The sequence below is a fragment of the Mytilus californianus genome, unplaced genomic scaffold, assembly GCF_021869535.1.
Source record: "Mytilus californianus isolate M0D057914Y unplaced genomic scaffold, xbMytCali1.0.p SCAF_5, whole genome shotgun sequence".
In the NCBI taxonomy this organism is placed as follows: domain Eukaryota; kingdom Metazoa; phylum Mollusca; class Bivalvia; order Mytilida; family Mytilidae; genus Mytilus; species Mytilus californianus.
In genome coordinates this window covers 53,965,568-53,984,418 of record NW_026262701.1, presented here as the reverse complement: position 1 = coordinate 53,984,418, position 18,851 = coordinate 53,965,568, and the positions used below count along the sequence as shown (strand labels likewise).

At 32.4% G+C, this 18,851-nt stretch overlaps 2 protein-coding genes across 2 annotated transcripts in view; both read left to right on the top strand.

Annotated features, from left to right (window-relative positions):
• Window positions 1–18,851, top strand: part of LOC127702045 (39S ribosomal protein L39, mitochondrial-like) — a 22,019-nt gene extending 3,168 nt beyond the window's left edge. The window contains exons 3-10 of the mRNA XM_052206046.1: window positions 2,606–2,800; window positions 3,975–4,114; window positions 5,198–5,297; window positions 5,831–5,892; window positions 13,071–13,331; window positions 14,686–14,760; window positions 17,732–17,779; window positions 18,489–18,851. Of these exons, the coding sequence (XP_052062006.1) occupies window positions 2,606–2,800; window positions 3,975–4,114; window positions 5,198–5,297; window positions 5,831–5,892; window positions 13,071–13,331; window positions 14,686–14,760; window positions 17,732–17,779; window positions 18,489–18,572 (965 nt within the window). The 3' untranslated portion in view covers window positions 18,573–18,851. The remainder of the gene's footprint in view (window positions 1–2,605; window positions 2,801–3,974; window positions 4,115–5,197; window positions 5,298–5,830; window positions 5,893–13,070; window positions 13,332–14,685; window positions 14,761–17,731; window positions 17,780–18,488) is intronic.
• LOC127702631 (uncharacterized) lies at window positions 7,261–9,149 on the top strand. Its single transcript, XM_052206911.1, has 2 exons — window positions 7,261–7,594; window positions 8,165–9,149. The coding sequence occupies exons 1-2, from the start codon at window positions 7,510–7,512 to the stop codon at window positions 8,677–8,679; spliced, it is 600 nt and encodes a 199-aa protein (XP_052062871.1). The 5' UTR covers window positions 7,261–7,509; the 3' UTR covers window positions 8,680–9,149.

Below are 18,851 nucleotides of genomic sequence, written 5' to 3'. Positions count from 1 at the left end.
ATATATTAAATTCATGAAAAATGCATCAACTATTTCAAAATATCTAATTTATTAAGAAGTTTCAAGCATATAATGAAAACTTCTAAAAATTGACAATTTTAAAGGGAACTAACTGTTTTTGAATTCAAAATAATGATATTGTTCCTAGGTTCATTTTGAGGAGAAAGAATCGACTAAAAGAAATCATTTACCTTTTGTTAAATTACATGGATTATTACTCAATTAGTGGGTTGTGCTCAACCTGTTATCCTGTGAAAGAGTACACAGTCCATTTAAATTAGTATTTTAAATAGCATTAGTTGTTTTTCTCAACTTTATTTTTACATGGTCATGATGGTGTTATTGCAATACAAACAAATGTTTACGTAAGAATTATCAATTATATACACAAGTCATGTAAGTACAAATACCTTTAATTTTGATTACAACTTGTCAAAGTGGATTTCTTTCACTATTTGCCAAATTGGGCGAGTAATGTACATGTATTGGAACAATTTGCCAAGTTTGAGTTCCACCCCCCTTCAGTTTTGGGTTACTATTTGATTAAAAGACTATTGCGTGAATTTTGTTTTTTGAGAATTTAATTCACACGTACATGTACAAGTAACTGTTCAAAGGATAAAATACTAAAATTAGACATGATATTCTTTATTCAAATTATTGGTTCAGTGCTACATTTTTATAGTTCTCTGGTATAAAGATGTATTCATTCAATTTTATTTTGTTTTTTCTTGACCCTCAAGCCTAAGCTGCATTGTTTTTTTTATGTTTAATATGTTCTTATATACCATCTTAAAATCAACATTTTCCCAAAAAAATAATCTTGAAACAGTAAATTTAAAAAAAAGAAAGGAGATGTCATATATATTATTGGCAATGAGACAACTTTCCATTAGAGACCTGGACATCTTTTTTTTAAAATAGAAAATTCACACCTCCCTTTCATAAGTATGTCAAACAAATTTTGTTCATACATTGTCATGTAGTTCATTATCACTCGTTAGGTTCATTGGTATCTGAATCATATAACAAAAATAGTTCCCAAAAAAACTCATAAGATACTAGGATTATAATTTTGTACGCCTTTTTTCATTTTCGTCTACAAAAGAGTCATCAGAAAGGCTTGAATCAAAAAAGTTAAAAAGTCCAGCGGGGTTATCCATTTAGGCATGTCACAGCTTTTTGCTTTTGTTTGTTTTGTTTGTCATTTCATTTTGGAAAGCTCTATCAAAAAAATATTTATAAAGTGCTGATATTGTCTTTTGATGGACACACTAAAAATGACTGCAACATGATCATAAGGTTCTTTCTCAAATTAAGTCACTCACCAACAAGGGTTACATTGGCAAGTTTTATTTTGTTGATCACACATCCTATTTCAAAATCACTCACGTTGGTAAAAATAACAAAATCAAGTATCAAGGACAATAAAACTTTTTACTCAATACATGAAAATACCATTCTAAAATACAGGGGTTAAAAAAATGTGTTACAGCTCACTAGCCCAGGACTTATTGGTAGCAGGATTTTACTAGCCCTGTTGAAAGAGCTGCTAGCCCATCAAAACTGACCTGCTAGCCCGAGTATACCTTTCAAATTTAGAGTGGGTGTCCCTTGTTTTGAATGCGGCATTATACACGGTATTTGATAAAATAAATCAAATAAATTTTTGTTTTATTAATTATAACAAGGATCTCTAGACATCTTTTTGGATATCCCTTGTACTATGGGTTGTTAAATATTTTCAGGCACAGAAAACATGTTCATTGATATTGTCATGTTAAACCAGTGGTTCAATTCGTATATTTGTTGTTCCCACATACAAAGCAGACTTTTATCAGCGTGATCGGGAAAATAACGGCAATATTCACAAAACATCATCTCTTGTTTATCATCAGTAACAGTCGACCTTGCCCATGGGGAATCTTTCTGTCCATGACACTATAAATGTTTTTTTCCGCTTTTCCTGGTCGTATTTGGCATTTTTTGGGATAAATTTTCAGCCTCATTACCCCCTTCATCTACCGTTTTTCGTTTTGAAACTGACAAAGTTCCTGTGGTGGCCGTACTAAAATGTTTAGAAATAATTTGTGCATGGTTTCAAGCTCAAATTAACAGCTGTCCGACAAGACAGGTCAATATCGATCATTACATCATACACCCAAGTACCATTAATTGAAAATCTCGGCATAAGCAATATACAATACCCCCTGTACTGAGAAATTGATATTGAAAGTACGTGAATTGCGATCAATACATGATACCGGTCCACCCAGAGTTAGTTGTTCTATTTTTAAAACATGTACAAAATCGGTTCAAATTCTTGGAATCCCGGATGACGTACGTAATTGAATCTGATTGGCTAAGATAGAATAGTGATGAGGGGATTTTCCACATACAATTTTGGAAATGCCAAGAATTGTTTGTTACTAGTCCGTCGGGCATATTCGGTTACAAGTTTTAATTGCCCGAAGTGTAAAAGTCTAGTCCCGGGCGTCGGGCTAGTGGATTTTTTAACCCCTGAAATATAAATGAATCTGCAATATTTCCAGTCAAAACATGGTCAATGAAATCAAATAAAGAACTTATTTTATTTTTCAAACAGGATTTTTTTCTTCAAGAAAGCTATCAAATGCTGAAGTCAGAAGAAAAAGAAATGATTTATTTGAAGCAGAAAAACAGAGACAATTATCATTATATGAACGAATTGAAAAAGTGGAAGTGCAATATACTGGCTTGCCTGAATCATGTACACTAATTATGAACAAAGGCATATCTACTCCATATAACTGTGCTATGCGTGAGTATTTATTTGATTAATTTCCATGCTTACATGTATATTTTACTATAAGTATTCTTACAAAGCAATGATCTTAAAAAATATTAGAAAAGGAATACTTATTTAAAAATTACATAAGTACATTTTGTCTTAACCTTGTTTCTACAGTCATGACAGTTAATTATATAATGTTTAACATGTGAAAATAGCAATTAATATTATGGAATTGAAATCAACCTGACAAAACAGTTAACATGGTTAGAATATTATGTTCACATACAATTTGTTAAAAAAAAAAAAAAAAAATTTTTACCAATTAAAATTTATTGTTCAGTTACCATGGTTACCAAGAGTGCACGAAATTATAAGTTATGAAAACAAATGGTCATGGGGAGATAATTCAAGCTTGTCTTTGTTAAAAAGATAAATTTGTCAATACTGATAATGATAAAAACCACAGATATATAAATTTCTATTTAGCATGCTTACTATACATGCTATATGATACTCCATATTTTTGTGTCAATTTTTTTTTGTCAACAGTGAGTAGTCCATCCATGTCGGCTTGAGTTATCTCTTATTTTGAAAAAAAAGGCTATTGTGAACATTTTTAATGGATCGTTTTTGCAAATAATGATAAAACAATCCAGACTTCAGCCGTCATCTTAAGATGTGTCACATCAACCTGAAATATTATTCTAATACATTAGCGATTCTGTCTTTGCTCACACTTCTAAATAACGTGCACTTTTCAATAAAAGCACCTTATAGCCAAGTTTGAAGTCTCTGCTTTGACAAAGCTTGGAATCAAAAACTTTAAACCTGGCATTCAAGACAAAATCTTCACCAAATAACCATGAAGGAAAATGACAGGGGAGGGAAATTTTCAATTTAAAATGTACATTTATTTAATAATCATGATAATTGTAATTGGCAAAAAATTGAAGTGCTATTATTTTGATCACTTGAGAACAAATGAACAAATTGTAGAACAAATAAAGGTTACAATAGTTTACCAATGTTCAAAGAAGAGACAAATCATGGTAACAAACAAAAACTGAGGGAATTGCATGAAATCCAAAAGTAGCAAGATTGGGTACATTGACAGGATAAGCGTCTACTGCTATCCATGCCAATCCACACTCAAAAATGTCACAAATTTTCAAGTTAAAAATTGTTTTGTTTATGTTTCCAGATATGACAGAACACATTGGAAACCAAGCAGTGTTAGCGTTAGTGAATGGAAAACTATGGGATATGCATCGACCATTAATGGAAGACTGTCAGCTATCTTTCTTACATTTTAGGGACGAAGATCCGAGAATGGTTAATAAGGTTAGTAAATTATTAAAAATAAGATCAAATTTTCCATTACCAGGAATGAATGAATGAATGATAGGTTTTTTAAAAAAGCCACTTTCAACACTTTTGGCTTTTTCATGGCGTTGAGTTTTTATTGGTGGAGGAAGCTAGGGTCTCTGGAGAGAACTATGACCTCAGGCAGGAAAACTGATGATTGTAGTCAATTAAGATTAGAGTTGAACACACCTGCCACATGCAGGGTTCGAACTCACAATCTCAGTGTTGCCAGGCTAGTGATACAGTAGTTTAACTACTAAGACCACTAAAATAGGGTTATAAGTCAAAGTCATTGAGCAAAAATTATCACCTGACTTCAAGTTGAAGATGGTGCCTAGTACTGGTTTGAGAATTCTTTGAAAGCTGTAAATCAAGCTACTTCACAAGGCTTAAAGCTGAGAAAGAAATCTGTAATCATGCATTCCATATAAAACATAGTAAAAGGTCAAATATTTTTTCACAAAATCTTGCATACGTTACCTTTATATTGCCATTTTTTATACAACTCTTGTGATAGGTTTACGCAAATGAAAAACAAAAAAAGTTGTTCTACTTCAAGTTCAGTTAAAACAAGACTAATACAAGGTTTGGACCTGCGTCACTGCATGCACTTGATTGAGGTGGCATGTATAAGCATAACTGATCATTCCCTTTCATTGAAGCATAGAAATCTTTGACAAAAATATTCCTTGTACAATGGGTCTTTTAAAATTCAAACTATTGGCAAATAGGAAGTGGCTGCATGGTAGATGTAAAAATTTCTTTTAAAGTACAACTCATCATTATCATAATTATCAAGCCTGAGACCAAATATACCAACAAAATCAATCCCTTCCATAGAAGCCAAGAAAACTTTGAGAAAGTTTTCTACCAAAGATCTGATGGAAAGATGGAGTCAAGCAGTTAAAATATCTGCTTCCGTTGTTATTGACGCAGGTAAAAATTATATTAGTCAGTTGGATCTTTTTATGGGATTAATATCTGTGTCATTTATACTAAATATTTTATCATTCACTAATGCAGTACTTTATTTGTTATACCTTTTCTTTTATTTTGTAGGCTTTTTGGAGATCCTGTTCTTTCATCCTTGGAGGGGTATTAGAAACTGCATTTAAAGAGGAATTCTATATTCAGCTTTGCAGTTTTCCTAAACCTGATGGTATGAAACGTTCATATAGTTTATTTTATTACACAATGGTTTAGTCAAATTTTAAAATCTGTGCTCTTGATAAGTTTAAAAATCAGTCAGTTTATGAAATTAACATAAGAAGTATATGTTTGCTTGCAGCTAAACAAATCTTTCTCTGTAGCTTGGAAGGAAAGTTATTAACTGTTTTATACTTGGGGGTAAAATATTTCACACACACCCAAAGTGCCAATATGTTTTTATTGATCAGCCCTAATAACGAAAAGAGCAAACCTGATGAAATTTGTTACACTAATTGAGTTCTATAATGACTATTGCATTATCAAATAGATTATTCTAAAGGTAAGCCACCTGAGCATGTCATATGTTTGGATTGGGCTATCGATGTCGCTGATTTTTTTTTTTTTTTTTTTTTATAAAACACATTTTTGTTATTCAAACATGTCAAATCCGATGCAAAATCAATCAGATATTTAGACTTGTACCTAACTGATAAAAGAGATATTAAAAGTTATGAAGCTTATAACCCTATTTTTCTTTTTCAGTACGTAGTGGCAGTTTTGTATATGATGTAGATTTAGATATGTCAGATTGGTCACCTTCATCAGTAAGTATTTAACCTACATTGAGGGGCCTCGGTGGCCGAGTGGTTTAAGTAGTTACTACTGTAATCACTAGCAAGTCAACACTGAGGTTGTGAGATCGAACCCCGCTCGTGCAGGTGCACTCGACTCCAATCTTAATTGACTAGGATTGTCAGTTTTCCTATCGAAGGTCGGTGGTTTTCTCCGGGCACTCCGGCTTCCTCCACCAATAAAAACTGGCCGCCACGAAATAGCCCAAAAGGGGTGCTTAAAAGTGGCGTTAAAACACCAACAATTAATCAACCTACATTTAGAGAAAAGAAACTGAAAAATTTTGGTAGGTATATTTTATTTCAAATTTAATCTGAGATATTTGGTCAATTTGTAAAACGTTTCATCAAAAGTTTTGCTCAAGTAAATTTGAAAAATAGATAGAAAATACAAGAAAATAAGAAAACCTAATGACAGTTAATTTGTTTTTTTGCCTTTAACATTTTTAAAATAGAACATTTCTGCTAGTGGATTATTTTGAAATTTTTGTTATCAATCTTTGCATTGAGATTTGGATATTTTGATATTAAACATTGGTGCCAATTTGAGAAAAGTTACAAAACAGATGTTCTATATCCAACTAGTTACTAAGTAAATGTTTAAAATTCTGATTTGTAGAACTTCCATTAAGCTGTTTCAATAACTAGAATTCTCATAGTTTTTATACATGTTAGAGCACCTTTTAGTTGATAAAAATAGTTTCTTTATTGTGGAACTTTCAGCTATTAGAACCCCATGTTGTCCCTTGGTTGTTTGAAAAATTAAAATTGAACTTTAATATCAAAATAAAACGTTTTTATATTACCAAATTTAAAGGAATATTTTAGTGTTGTTCATGAAAAATCTTTCATCTGACATGCTAGTAAACATCGTGCATGTACATGTATTGGTTTTTTTTAAAGGCAGTGCTTTAATGCCTTTCTAGTTGCCGGGTTAATCCTTCCTTCCGCGATATCCAACTTATCTACGTGGGGGTTCATTAGACTCCAAGTAGATCCGGAAATGTTGAATTCTCTCCTCTTCTTATTGCGATATAAAATGTTTTTTGTTTCATTTCATTTACATTGGGAAATAGAGAAACGATCATTGTGTTTTGTTAGTTTTAAAAACTTTTGATATATTAGTATTTTGCATTATAAGCAGTCAACCGATTGACAAACTAGAATTATTTGAATTCCGTGTGGAAAGAGCTCGGGTTAATTTCGAGTGTTATCTGCAATCTAGATGTTTATAACTCATTTCAGTCGTTGATATAATAATTAAAGGTCGACTGAACATGAATTATATTATACAATTTAAAGCGCATTTCTGTTTATGCACGTGAACCCGTCTAACGTTATTTTCGCAGTTTTAAAGTAGCAAATTATCGTTCCTGAATAGGTGGCGCCGTGGTAGCGGATCCTGTTCCTCTTCTTCCGGTTTCTGCACTGTGCACCTATTTCAGTTATATTTTTAATTAACGATGCCAAGTACTTGTTGTTGTGTACCTGGATGTCATTTAAGAGGAGGACATGCATTTCCAAATGACTTAAAAAGAAGGAAAAGTTGGATCAACGCCATGGCCCATACGCAGATTGGACGAGAACACGATGATATCGTGGAGTCCATCTCAATCAGCTGTTGTTTGCAAGGCACGTTTTACTGAAAAAGACTACGTGCAGGAAACTATTCATGGTAAAACTCTATTTTCTTTGTGAAATATATAGTTATATATGTAATCTCCATGCGAATAAACCAAAGTCTGTTTACAACCGCAATTATCGTTTTAGAATAAAAGGGGGTGGGTAATTCAAGACGTCATAATTTTTTGGATTACGATTCAATGTGATCTGTTTGAGATTTTTTGGTGATTGCTACAATTATAATGATTTCTTACAAGAGGTATATCATACTGAGAATTATTTTAGCAGTAATTATGCTAATGTAGTAATGACAGGAATGCATAAGCTATGCCTCATAGACTTTCTTGAAAAATATCAATGACAATGTTAACAGGAACAAAACAATGACATGCTCTCATCTATATTATAGTTATTTAGGTATAAACAATGTACGTTTGTTGCATAAGTCTCTCATTGTTTGTCCTTTGGATTTACATAACATACATTGAATCAGGCAAACATAGTTTTATCCAGATTCTAATGAATAAATCTAGTTAATATTTCGCCAGGTAGTACAAAGTATACATTGCTAATGGAAGTTCATTTAATTATAAAAAATCTAATGTTTTATAACCTTTTTCAGGGCGCAAACCCACCATACAGAGACTTAAGTCTACTGCAATTCCCAGCCTATTTTCCTGGACCAAGCAAGAGACTGAATCGTCCGCAAAAAGAAAAATCAGGGCAGTTTCCTGTGAAAACAAAAGAACTAAACTTGATGAATATTGTAGTAGAAATCTAAAGGAAAGTTTTGATTGTAAAGTTGGTTTTCCTGAAGAAGTCATTCATACTGCAGAAAGGATTTATGACTGTCCACCACCAACTGCCGAGCTAATGTTGAGCTTTACAGATGGAATTACGCAAACACCATCAATGCCTATGTTTTCAGCAGAGAATTTTGAAATGAAGACATGTGTCACAGCCATGCATTTTTATACCGGTTTAGAGTTGTATACTAAATTTTTATTTGTTTTGACCACACTTGGTCCAGCAGCACATTGTTTGAGATACATATATTTTCAAATTGATAGGGTGTCAGTTGAAAATCAGTTTTTTTATGACTTTGATGAAATTGAGGCATCATACAACCAACTTTGAACTGTCTAGATTCTAGATTGAATCTAGTGTTAAGAATATTGTGTATACATGGATTGTTTTTATGTCTAAACAGTGGTGTGAGGCTAACACTTGGCCATCTAGTGGTTTAGTCAGGTATTTTTCACCATCCAACTTTAAATTAAAGTTTCCTACAACTTGGATTATTATTGACGGCACAGAATATCCCGTGATAAAACCTAAAGCTCCTAGAGCTCAGGCAACCTTTTCATCAAATAAAAACAGAAACACTGAAAATTCTTGAATATTTGACACCTGGTGGTTTAGTCAACTATGTCTCTATGTCACATAGAGCGAATTATTGGACTTGGCAAAACATACAAAATTCTAATAAATCCTATGAATGGAACTGAAACAAAACTTTCATCTGAAATAACATTTAGTTGTTTTATGTTGTGTAATTTTAGAACTTGTATTGTGCCAAAGGATGCATAAATAAAAGTGACGCAATGAATTTTGTTCTGATATATATATATTTACAATTACATGCACATGTAAATTGTAATGCATATAAAAATAAGGAGATGTGGTATGATATTCAGTGAGTTTATCAAACTAAAGTGCATAAGAAATGGGTTTAAGCAGTTACAGGTGTTACTGTCACCGTACAATCTCCAACAATGAGAAAAACTCGTACCCTGTAAAAAATTTCAGAGATCTTACAACTAAGTTTTGTTGTCTCACCTTGACTTTGGTGAATTTTTTATATCTGTTGATGTAAATATAAAAAAGAAGATGTGGTATGATTGCCAATGAGACAACTCTCCACACATGCACAAGAGACCAAATGACACAGAAATTAACAGCTATAGGTCACAGTACGGCCTTCAACAATGAGCAAAGCCCATACCGCACAGTCAGCTATAAAAGGCCCAGAAATGACAATGTAAATCAATTCAAACAAGAAAACTAACGGCCTATTTTATGTAAAAAAATGAACAAATATAACAAATATGCAACACATAAACAAACGACAACCACTGAATTACACTTTTATAGGCTCCTGACTTGGGACAGACACATTCATGTACATACAGAATGTGGCGGGCTTAAACATGTTAGCGGGATCCCAACCCTCCCCCTAACCTGGGACAGTGGTGTAACAGTACAATATAAGAAAGAACTATAAAAATCAGTTGAAAGAGGCTAAACTCATCAGATGGATAAATACAAATACAAGTGGACGTGGTCGGGTAGTTGTACATCCAAACAACAAAAAGACACTAAGTACAAATCTGAGAGTACTCGCAGTTACTGACAGCTAGTTCAAAGCCACTAACAACTGATAAAAAAATCTTGCATCTAAGACTAAATTATCAATCCGTAAGCTCCCTTTAGAATTTTATAAATTTTAGATTTTACATTTCTGAGTTATGGGGTTTTATTCATTAAAAAAGGGGGGATTTTCCAGTTTTTGGACAACAACTTAAAAATGCTTTAAGCAGTTCACATGAAACTTTGGTGAATTATTTATACATTTTGTAGCTATTGATGTAATCTCCCTATTGATTTTCATAAATTTCAAATATGACATTGAGAAGAAATTGAACTTTATTTGTTTATAGTCTGGCAACAGATTTATTAAGTATTGCACAACAGCACAGTGTATTGCACAACAGCAAGAAATCTTTAATTGAATATAAATTCAATTCATATAACCGATTTCAAGTTCATTGACTACATTTATTCAGAAACTATAATATGTCAAATATTTAATTACAATCCAAATTCAGACCTGTATAAAGCTTGAATATTGTGTCCATTTTTGCCCCAGCTGTTCAGGGTAGTACCTCTGCGGGTGTATCCAGCTGCGCTCAGCGAATCTGAGTTTATTTCTTAATTAAGAACTCCTTTTTATACGACTGCAAAAAAATTTTGTGGTCGTATATTGGTATGACGTTGTCGTCGTCGTCCGGCGTTGTCATCCGAAGACATATTAGTTTTCGCACTCTAACTTTAGTTTAAGTGAATGGATCTCAATGAAATTTTAAAATAAGGTTCAATACCACAAAAGGAAAGGGGATTGATTTTGGGGGTTATGGTACCAACAGTTAAGGAATTAGGGGCCAAAAATAAGCATTTTTGTAACTTCCAGACATAACTTGTGTGTAAGTGTATGGATCTCACAAGGTTCCATATCACAAAGGGAATGCTGGGATTGATTTTTGGGGGTAATTGCCTCCAAATTTTAGGAATGAGGGGCCAAAAAGGGGCAAAAAACAAGCATTTTTCTAGTTTCATGACAATAACGAGTGTGCAAGTCTATGGATCTCTCTGACATTGTATCACAAGGTTCCATATCACAAAGGGAATGCTGGGATTGAATTTGGGGGTAATTGCCTCCAAATTTTAGGAATTAGGGGGCAAAAAACAAGCATTTTTCTAGTTTCATGGCAATAGCTTGTGTGTAAGTGTATGGATCTTTATGAAATTATACTACAAGGTTCCATATCACAAAGGGAAAGCTGGAATTGAGTTTGGGGGTAATTGCCCAAAAAGTTTAGGAATAAGGGGCCAAAAATAAGCATTTTTCTAGTTTCCAGACAATAACTTGTGTTCAAGTGTATGGATCTCTCTGAAATTGTACTGCAAGGTACCATACCACAAAGGGAATGCTGGGATTGATTTTGGAGGTAATTGCCTCAAAATTTTAGGAATTAGGGGCAAAAAAGGGGCAAAAAACAAGCATTTTTCTAGTTTCATGACAATAACTTGTGTGTAAGTCTATGGATCTCTCTGACATTGTATCACATGGTTCCATATCACAAAGGGAATGCTGGGATTGATTTTGGGGGTAATTGCCTCCAAATTTTAGGAATTGGGGGCCAAAAAGGGGCAAAAAACAAGCATTTTTCTAGTTTCATGGCAATAACTTGTGTGTAAGTGTATGGATCTTTATGAAATTGTACTACAAGGTTCCATATCACAAAGGGAAAGCTGGGTTTGAGTTTGGGGGTAATTGCCCTAAACGTTTAGGAATTTGGGACCAAAAAGGGGCCAAAAAACAAGCATTTTTCTAGTTTCCAGACAATAACATGTGTTCAAGTGTATGGATCTCTCTGAAATTGTACTGCAAGGTACCATACCACAAAGGGAAGGCTGGGATTGAGTTTTGGGGTGATGAATCATAAGGGGGTTCAAAAAATTTGGGGGGGGATTCTTTTTCCTTTTTTTTCTTTAAAATTTTCCATTTTAAATTGGTTATTTCTGATTTATATATAAAAGCAAATAATAATGATATGGTTTGAATAGGTAAATTAAATTTTTTTAAGTATCTTAGACCACTTTCATTCTGTGTCAGAAACCTATGCTGTGTCAAATATTTAATTACAATCCAAATTCAGTGCTGAATCAAGCTTGAATGTTGTGTTCATACTTGCCCCAACTGTTCAGGGTTCGACCTCTGCGGTCGTATCAAGCTGCGCCCCAGCGGAGCATTTTATTTCATTCATAAATTACTTTATGCTTGGAAATATAATTTTGCTTGGAGTTGAAAGAGTTGACATGTTGCAATGTACATTTACTCTACATAGTTCTATGGTACCAAATCAAAAGTTTATATAAAGAAAGAAGTCAAAGGTTTCCCATCATAGTTTAGTTACATACATTTTTTTTGTACCTGAGGTCGTTGAATATAGATCATTATATAAATAAGGAGATGTGTTATGATTGCCAATGAAAAAACTAAGGATTTTCTTATCCAAGGAATAGATTTCCTTAGCCGTATTTGGCACAACTTTTTGGAATTTTGGGTCCTCAATGCTCTTCAACTTTGTACTTGTTTGGCTTTGTTACTATTTTGATCTGAACGTCACTGATGAGTCTTATGTAGACGAAACACACGTCTGGCGTATTAAATTATAATCCTGGTACCTTTGATAACTAATTTGACTATAAACATAGATAAAAAAGGTACAAACTGGACATTATGCACTAGTTCATAAACAAGTGAGAACAATCGCCTTCATATACTGTGGATTCAGTTTTATTCGTGGGATATCAATTTTCGTGGGTTTCGTTGGTACAAGTGAACCACGAATTCAAATGTTCAACGAATTACAAATTTTCTATAGGCTTTGTATGCAGAGATAAGCAAAACCACGAAATCAAATATCCACGAAAATGCGAGTTTTCCTTAATCCACGAAAATTGATACCCACGAAAATAAATGAATCCACAGTAGTGCTCAGAATATGACATTCATAAAACTTATTCAATATCATTAGAGAACTCTAAATCTTAAATACTGAAAGCCACCTCTGATAAGAACACTGTACTATGCAAGATAATGATATAACTGGACTTAAAATACACACAACCTGTAATTAACTGCCTTTACAGCGCTTTCGTGCTTTGATTATTTATAATTACAGGTAGAGTTACGTTGTATTAGTCAGATAGGTTCTAGATTGAAAGAAAAAGATTGTAAATTTGAAAGACTTGATATGACAATAGAGAAAGCTGAGGAAATGTTCACAGACAATAAATATAAGTTACAACAGATACCATCTATAGCCTCAAAATCTGAGTCATTGAATCATGTTACAGTTTACAGAGCCGGAGAGCATATAGATATTAGCCGAGGGCCTATGATTTCTACAACAGCATTATTAAATAGATTTGATATTTCAGCAGTAAGTTTAATGACAATATATGACTTTATGCACATGCATATTAATCAGAATAAACTCCTAAGATTGACTGAGGAAAAAATATTGTCATCCTTGGATTTTCCAGTCCTAGTGGTAAAACTCTTGCTAAAGTGGCACATCCATTTAGCTGTGGATGTATAGGTTGGTCAGTTTATATGCACACTCATATTAATCAGAAAAAAATCAATAATGAGAGTGCACAATTTTTTATGCACATGATGCAAGTGAATTATAGTTAACTTGTACCATTGTAAACTCATATCAATGTCAGTTCGTACCACCTAAAATAAAGTCGTACCACAATAAACTAGTACCATGACAAACTCATACCAACTTATTTAAATGTACAAAAATTGATATGTTGTCTTAATTAAATAATAAACATGTATTATTAAATACCATTGAGTTAATTAAAAAAGTAAGTTTTATTTTAATGCTTTATTAATAATTTGATTAAAAAAAAGTTGATTAAATTAAATGAAGTCACAGGTAAAAAAGATTTGTAGACACAATAAAACAATGAAAAATACATGTAAAATTTAATTTGTTAATTAGAATGGTAATTAACAGCAATGTAAATATTAAAAAACACTGTAATAAGATTATAGTAATTAATTTTGGTTAATCCATAAATTAATTTAGGACAAAAACAATAATTAAATTATATATTTTGCATAGGTATGACTTTGTAGTGGTATGAGTTGACATGGAACAAATTTACAATGTTCTGAGTTAACTTGCTTTGAAGGAAGGCTGACATAATAATATAGGTTAACTTGCTTTGAAGGAAGGCTGACATAATAATGTAGGTTTTGAGCAAGAAAAAATTGGCATAAAGGTGAAGTCAAATTAAAAATAAAGAAATTTATAGGGTAGAGGGGAAAGTAAAAAAAAACTTAATTTTAACAATTTAAATTAATGATATATTGTGAGATTTTTTTTTGCAAAATTGTGACAAATAAAAGTATCTATAAATTTGGTATAAAAAAACCATCAAGAAATTTGAAATGAGAATATTACTTTATATGCCCATCGTATACAGAACTTATTATAGTATACCATAGTTGGTTCCTCCTTTTGTCAGTAAATAACTTAATTTTAATACAATATCAGGATAGACTGATGAAAGCTCCCTTCCGATATAAAAAAATATTTGATTTGTTGTTCTAGAGTTACAGGACTTTAACCATTAGGGCATCATTGCATTATGTTTTATTCAAAATGGCAAAAATAAATGTATGCATTAATTTTTTTTCTTTTATTATTTGTTATAAAACATTTTTATGCTTTAACTTGAATTTGAACATTTTATGATAACTTTTACATTTTGATAAAGGTACACAAGTTGGACACTAGTTTATCAAATACTATGTATAGAGTTCAAGGCATAGGTATGCCTACACAGCTTCAGGTAAATGCTATTTATAGAATTTAGATCAAACCCTAAGATTGCCTATTGAGGAATATTTGTTGTGTTTGTAATAATTATTTCTATAGGACATTATGTGTTCAGTTGCCCTTGGACTTGTTTTATTTACGCTCTAATTCCCATTTATAAATATAACCTGTGTTGTTAAACAACTCACAGAGAAAACTGACTTCCCTCCACAAATCAAAGTATACTGAACAAGAATGTGCCCATAGTACACGGATGCCCCACTCGCACTATCATTTTCTTAGTTCAGTGGACTTTGAAATTGGGGTCAAAAAACTAATTTGGCATTAAAATTAGGAAGATCGTATCATAGGGAACATGTGTACTAAGTTTCAAGTTGATTGGACTTCAACTTCATCGAAAACTACCTTGACCAAAAACTTAAACCAAAAACTTTAACCTGAAGCGGGGCAGACAGACGAACGGATGCACGAACGCACGTACCAAAAAACATAATGCCCCTAAGCAGGGCTTCCAAAATTTCCTGACGACAGCCGGACATTTTTCAAAGAAATATTTTTGACGGTCAATGATCAGCTGGATACTTAAATGTAACTGAGAGGATGCATAAATTGATATATGTGTCTAAATAATTAGTAGTGTTATATGCAATAAAATTATTTATAACTGTTTTGTTTTCTTCATTCTAAAAATAAATAAAATATTATCCTCGGTATTGTGTCATTTTTCTGTGTATCGTAATACAGTAACCATCATTGCATCAATCAGCTTCAGTACCTGACTGTTCTCATGTTTTTGTTTCTGTTTATATAATCTATCTTCTCTCTGTGAGTACTTAACACTTTGTAAATTAAGGCCATCTTATTTGAAACTGTTGATGTTGGCTTTAATTGCAGTACAACTTGATCATCAATACACGTGATACTTTTCTTTTTGTGTATTGATTACCTGACCACGTGACTTTTACAACTGATGCGGTATTTATAGATAACATTGAGGAGGCCCGATGAAGGATATTGTTTTAAACCGTGTAAAATCTACTGAACAGTGATAACATTTTTCTTTGTACAATTTCCCAACCTGATTTAGAAAATAAGGAATAAATAAAAACATACTCAGTTGATAAATAATTTAATGAATAACAACATGATATTTTATGTAAGCATATAACAACAATAAAATGTCAGAAGAGCACAATGCTGGCAAACACACGCAATAAATATTACAATGAGCACATTGAAAAGAAGCACAGATCACAGCACAAGATTAGAGTTCATTTAGTCTTTTTAGATTTTACATTCATGAGCTTGCTAAATGCATTGTTCTGATAAACATGGCGGTTACGAACGGATTGCCATTTGCGGATAGCAGGAACAGGGTCAAAGTCTTTAACATCTACACCTACTAAGCTTATCCTCATAAGTTGATCTAAAGCGTCAATACCTAGACTACACCTTAGTCGATCATAATTCCCACGGCGGGACTTAACTTTACGTCGGACATCACCTCTTTCTCTATAACATCGGAAATTGTCTGAATAAATTCGGAGCAGGCATTGTTCTCTTGATATAATTTAGAAGTGATCACGGCACCATTTAACTTAGTTAAATCATTTATTGACTGAAATTTGTCCATTGGTTTTTCCTATATATTTTAGTAAATTTTCCCCTTGAGAGTACCCCAGTATTTAACACGATGTACAGTGTTAAATAAAATAATATATATCATACTTATTCATTTATAAATATCCTTATTTGAAGAATAACTTTTAAATATCAGGATACTTTTAAAACTGAATGCTCATTTAAAATAATATCTATAAAGCGTAATTAAATAGGATGTTGTTCCATACACGCTTACATGTTTGACCTCGTTTACCGGATTACCTTTATGTACATTGTTATGCATCATTAATTCTATTGATAAAGATAAGCTAAGGACACCTCATCAAAGGTAACAAACCTGTAATCAGTGAATGATTTATGGCTTCAATATAACTTATTGAAGGGATAATTGTTTGACAGCTTGTTGTTATTTAAATAAAAGAAAACGTGTTTTTTCTACTGTTTATTGATGTACACAAGCTAAAGACCAAGCCGTACATTTATGTACCCAGAGGATTAGACTAACTGAGACACTTCAAAGTATCTGAAATATGCTGCTTCTGTTTTATTAAACCCAATTATGACCGAAATATCTTTGTGAAATAGATTGCCACAATTATAAACTAAAATGCCCAAACGGACATGCCCAAAGCCCCAAACGGACATTTTTATCGATCGATAGTTATTAAAAATTGAAATGACCGTTTCATGAAAATGCCTTGAATAACAAAATGTGGCACACCAATTCTATTTGACCGTTTGAGGCTGAGAGCAGCCAGTCTTTTTATGAAAGTTTCGGTCAAGTCCGGAATATATGACCGTTTTGGAAGCCCTGCCCCTAAGTGGGGCATAAAAATAGGGTTGCTGTCCCATTGATGTATATTCCACATCTCCTTTCATTTATGGAAAAAAAATTAATATTCTTATAGTTAGATCTGCCAATCAAATGTTGAAAACCTTGGTTATATGAATTTCAAACGCTTTACTATGTAAAGTATATATATACAAAGAAACAAATGCCTCAAAAGTAAGAAGTATATAATACATTTGAGCCCATTATAATTAAAAGGGCTTAAATTGAACTGCTAAGACTTTCTGTCAACTTTCCTTAATAGAGTTGCTACCACAATTTTTGTACAATAACTTTATTTACAAATGTAAAAACATCCAGAAATTTACATGCAAAAGGTATTATTTGAATTAAGAACTGGCTACATGGTGGATGGTAGACTCAAGGACCGATAGTCCATCAGCAGAGATATAATGGTGGTACAAATGTATTTGAAAACCTATGATACCAATTTCCATGTACACGATATGTTTTAAAATGTAAAGTTGGCATCATACTCTGTAGTGACCATATTGTTTTGCTTTTTTTACAGTTACACTACTGGACATATGAACAGCTGGTAAATAGAAGTAAAAAGTTGGTTAGTAGAATTATCAATTTGTCAATCACAAATAATGGCTGTTCTGTCCATCTTTATTGGATAAAATAATAAAAACAGGATTATATTTCATTTAGGGGTAAAGATTGTAACCAAAACCCTTATGGGGATGGCTTGATAGCTATCAATTCACAAGACTTTATCACTACTTTTAATATAAAAAAAAAACATAGAGCATTAAACACAACATTCAATACATCCTATCCATCCTATATGCATGATGCATGAATAGATCTAGTATCTTTTCTTCAAAAATCAATGATTTGTTTTAGAATTTGAAATTGGAGTTATCTCCCTTTGTTCACCATGGGAATATATCTACAATTCATAGTATTGCCTTCCAATGCTTAATGCAATGCATTATTTAATATTTAGTTCCGACTGAAAAATGAATGCAATCTTTACACCTTCAGTACTGACCAGTACTATGAATTGATATGCAATGGAAAAGTTTACCAAGTTACAACATGTATAATACATTGATTTTCTTTCATACATGATCATGATGATAGAAATCAATTTTTATAATACTTTCACCGAAGAAGTGCTCTGCATTTTTTTAACTTATTATTTTTTTTTGCCTTCTGTTGAACATGCATAAAATATTTACCTCTGAGTGTTATGAAAACAATTAAATCAATCAATGCTGGCCTGTTATTATACTCAATATTACTACTGAATTTATTTACAGAATCCTGCACTCATTCCTGGAACAGAGACACACACAGATATCCTAGAATCAACAGAACCAGCAAAGCAACAAGCTGTAGATTAAAGTGATCAGCAGTCAATACTCCTTTGTGATCAGTTGATAAATGAACATATAATTTGTATACCCAGGAAAGATGAATTACTTTATGGTCAGCTAGAATTTGAAATCATGTGAAAACAACATTACATATACAGGACTACATCTAGCAAGCTTTAATTTTGTATTTCCTAGTTATCAAGTGGATCAGGTCTGGGGAAAAGATTATGATATACTACATTTAGAAAACATTTTGATACTGTATTATGTAATGGAACTAGTAGTGAATAAAATTTTCTACAACAA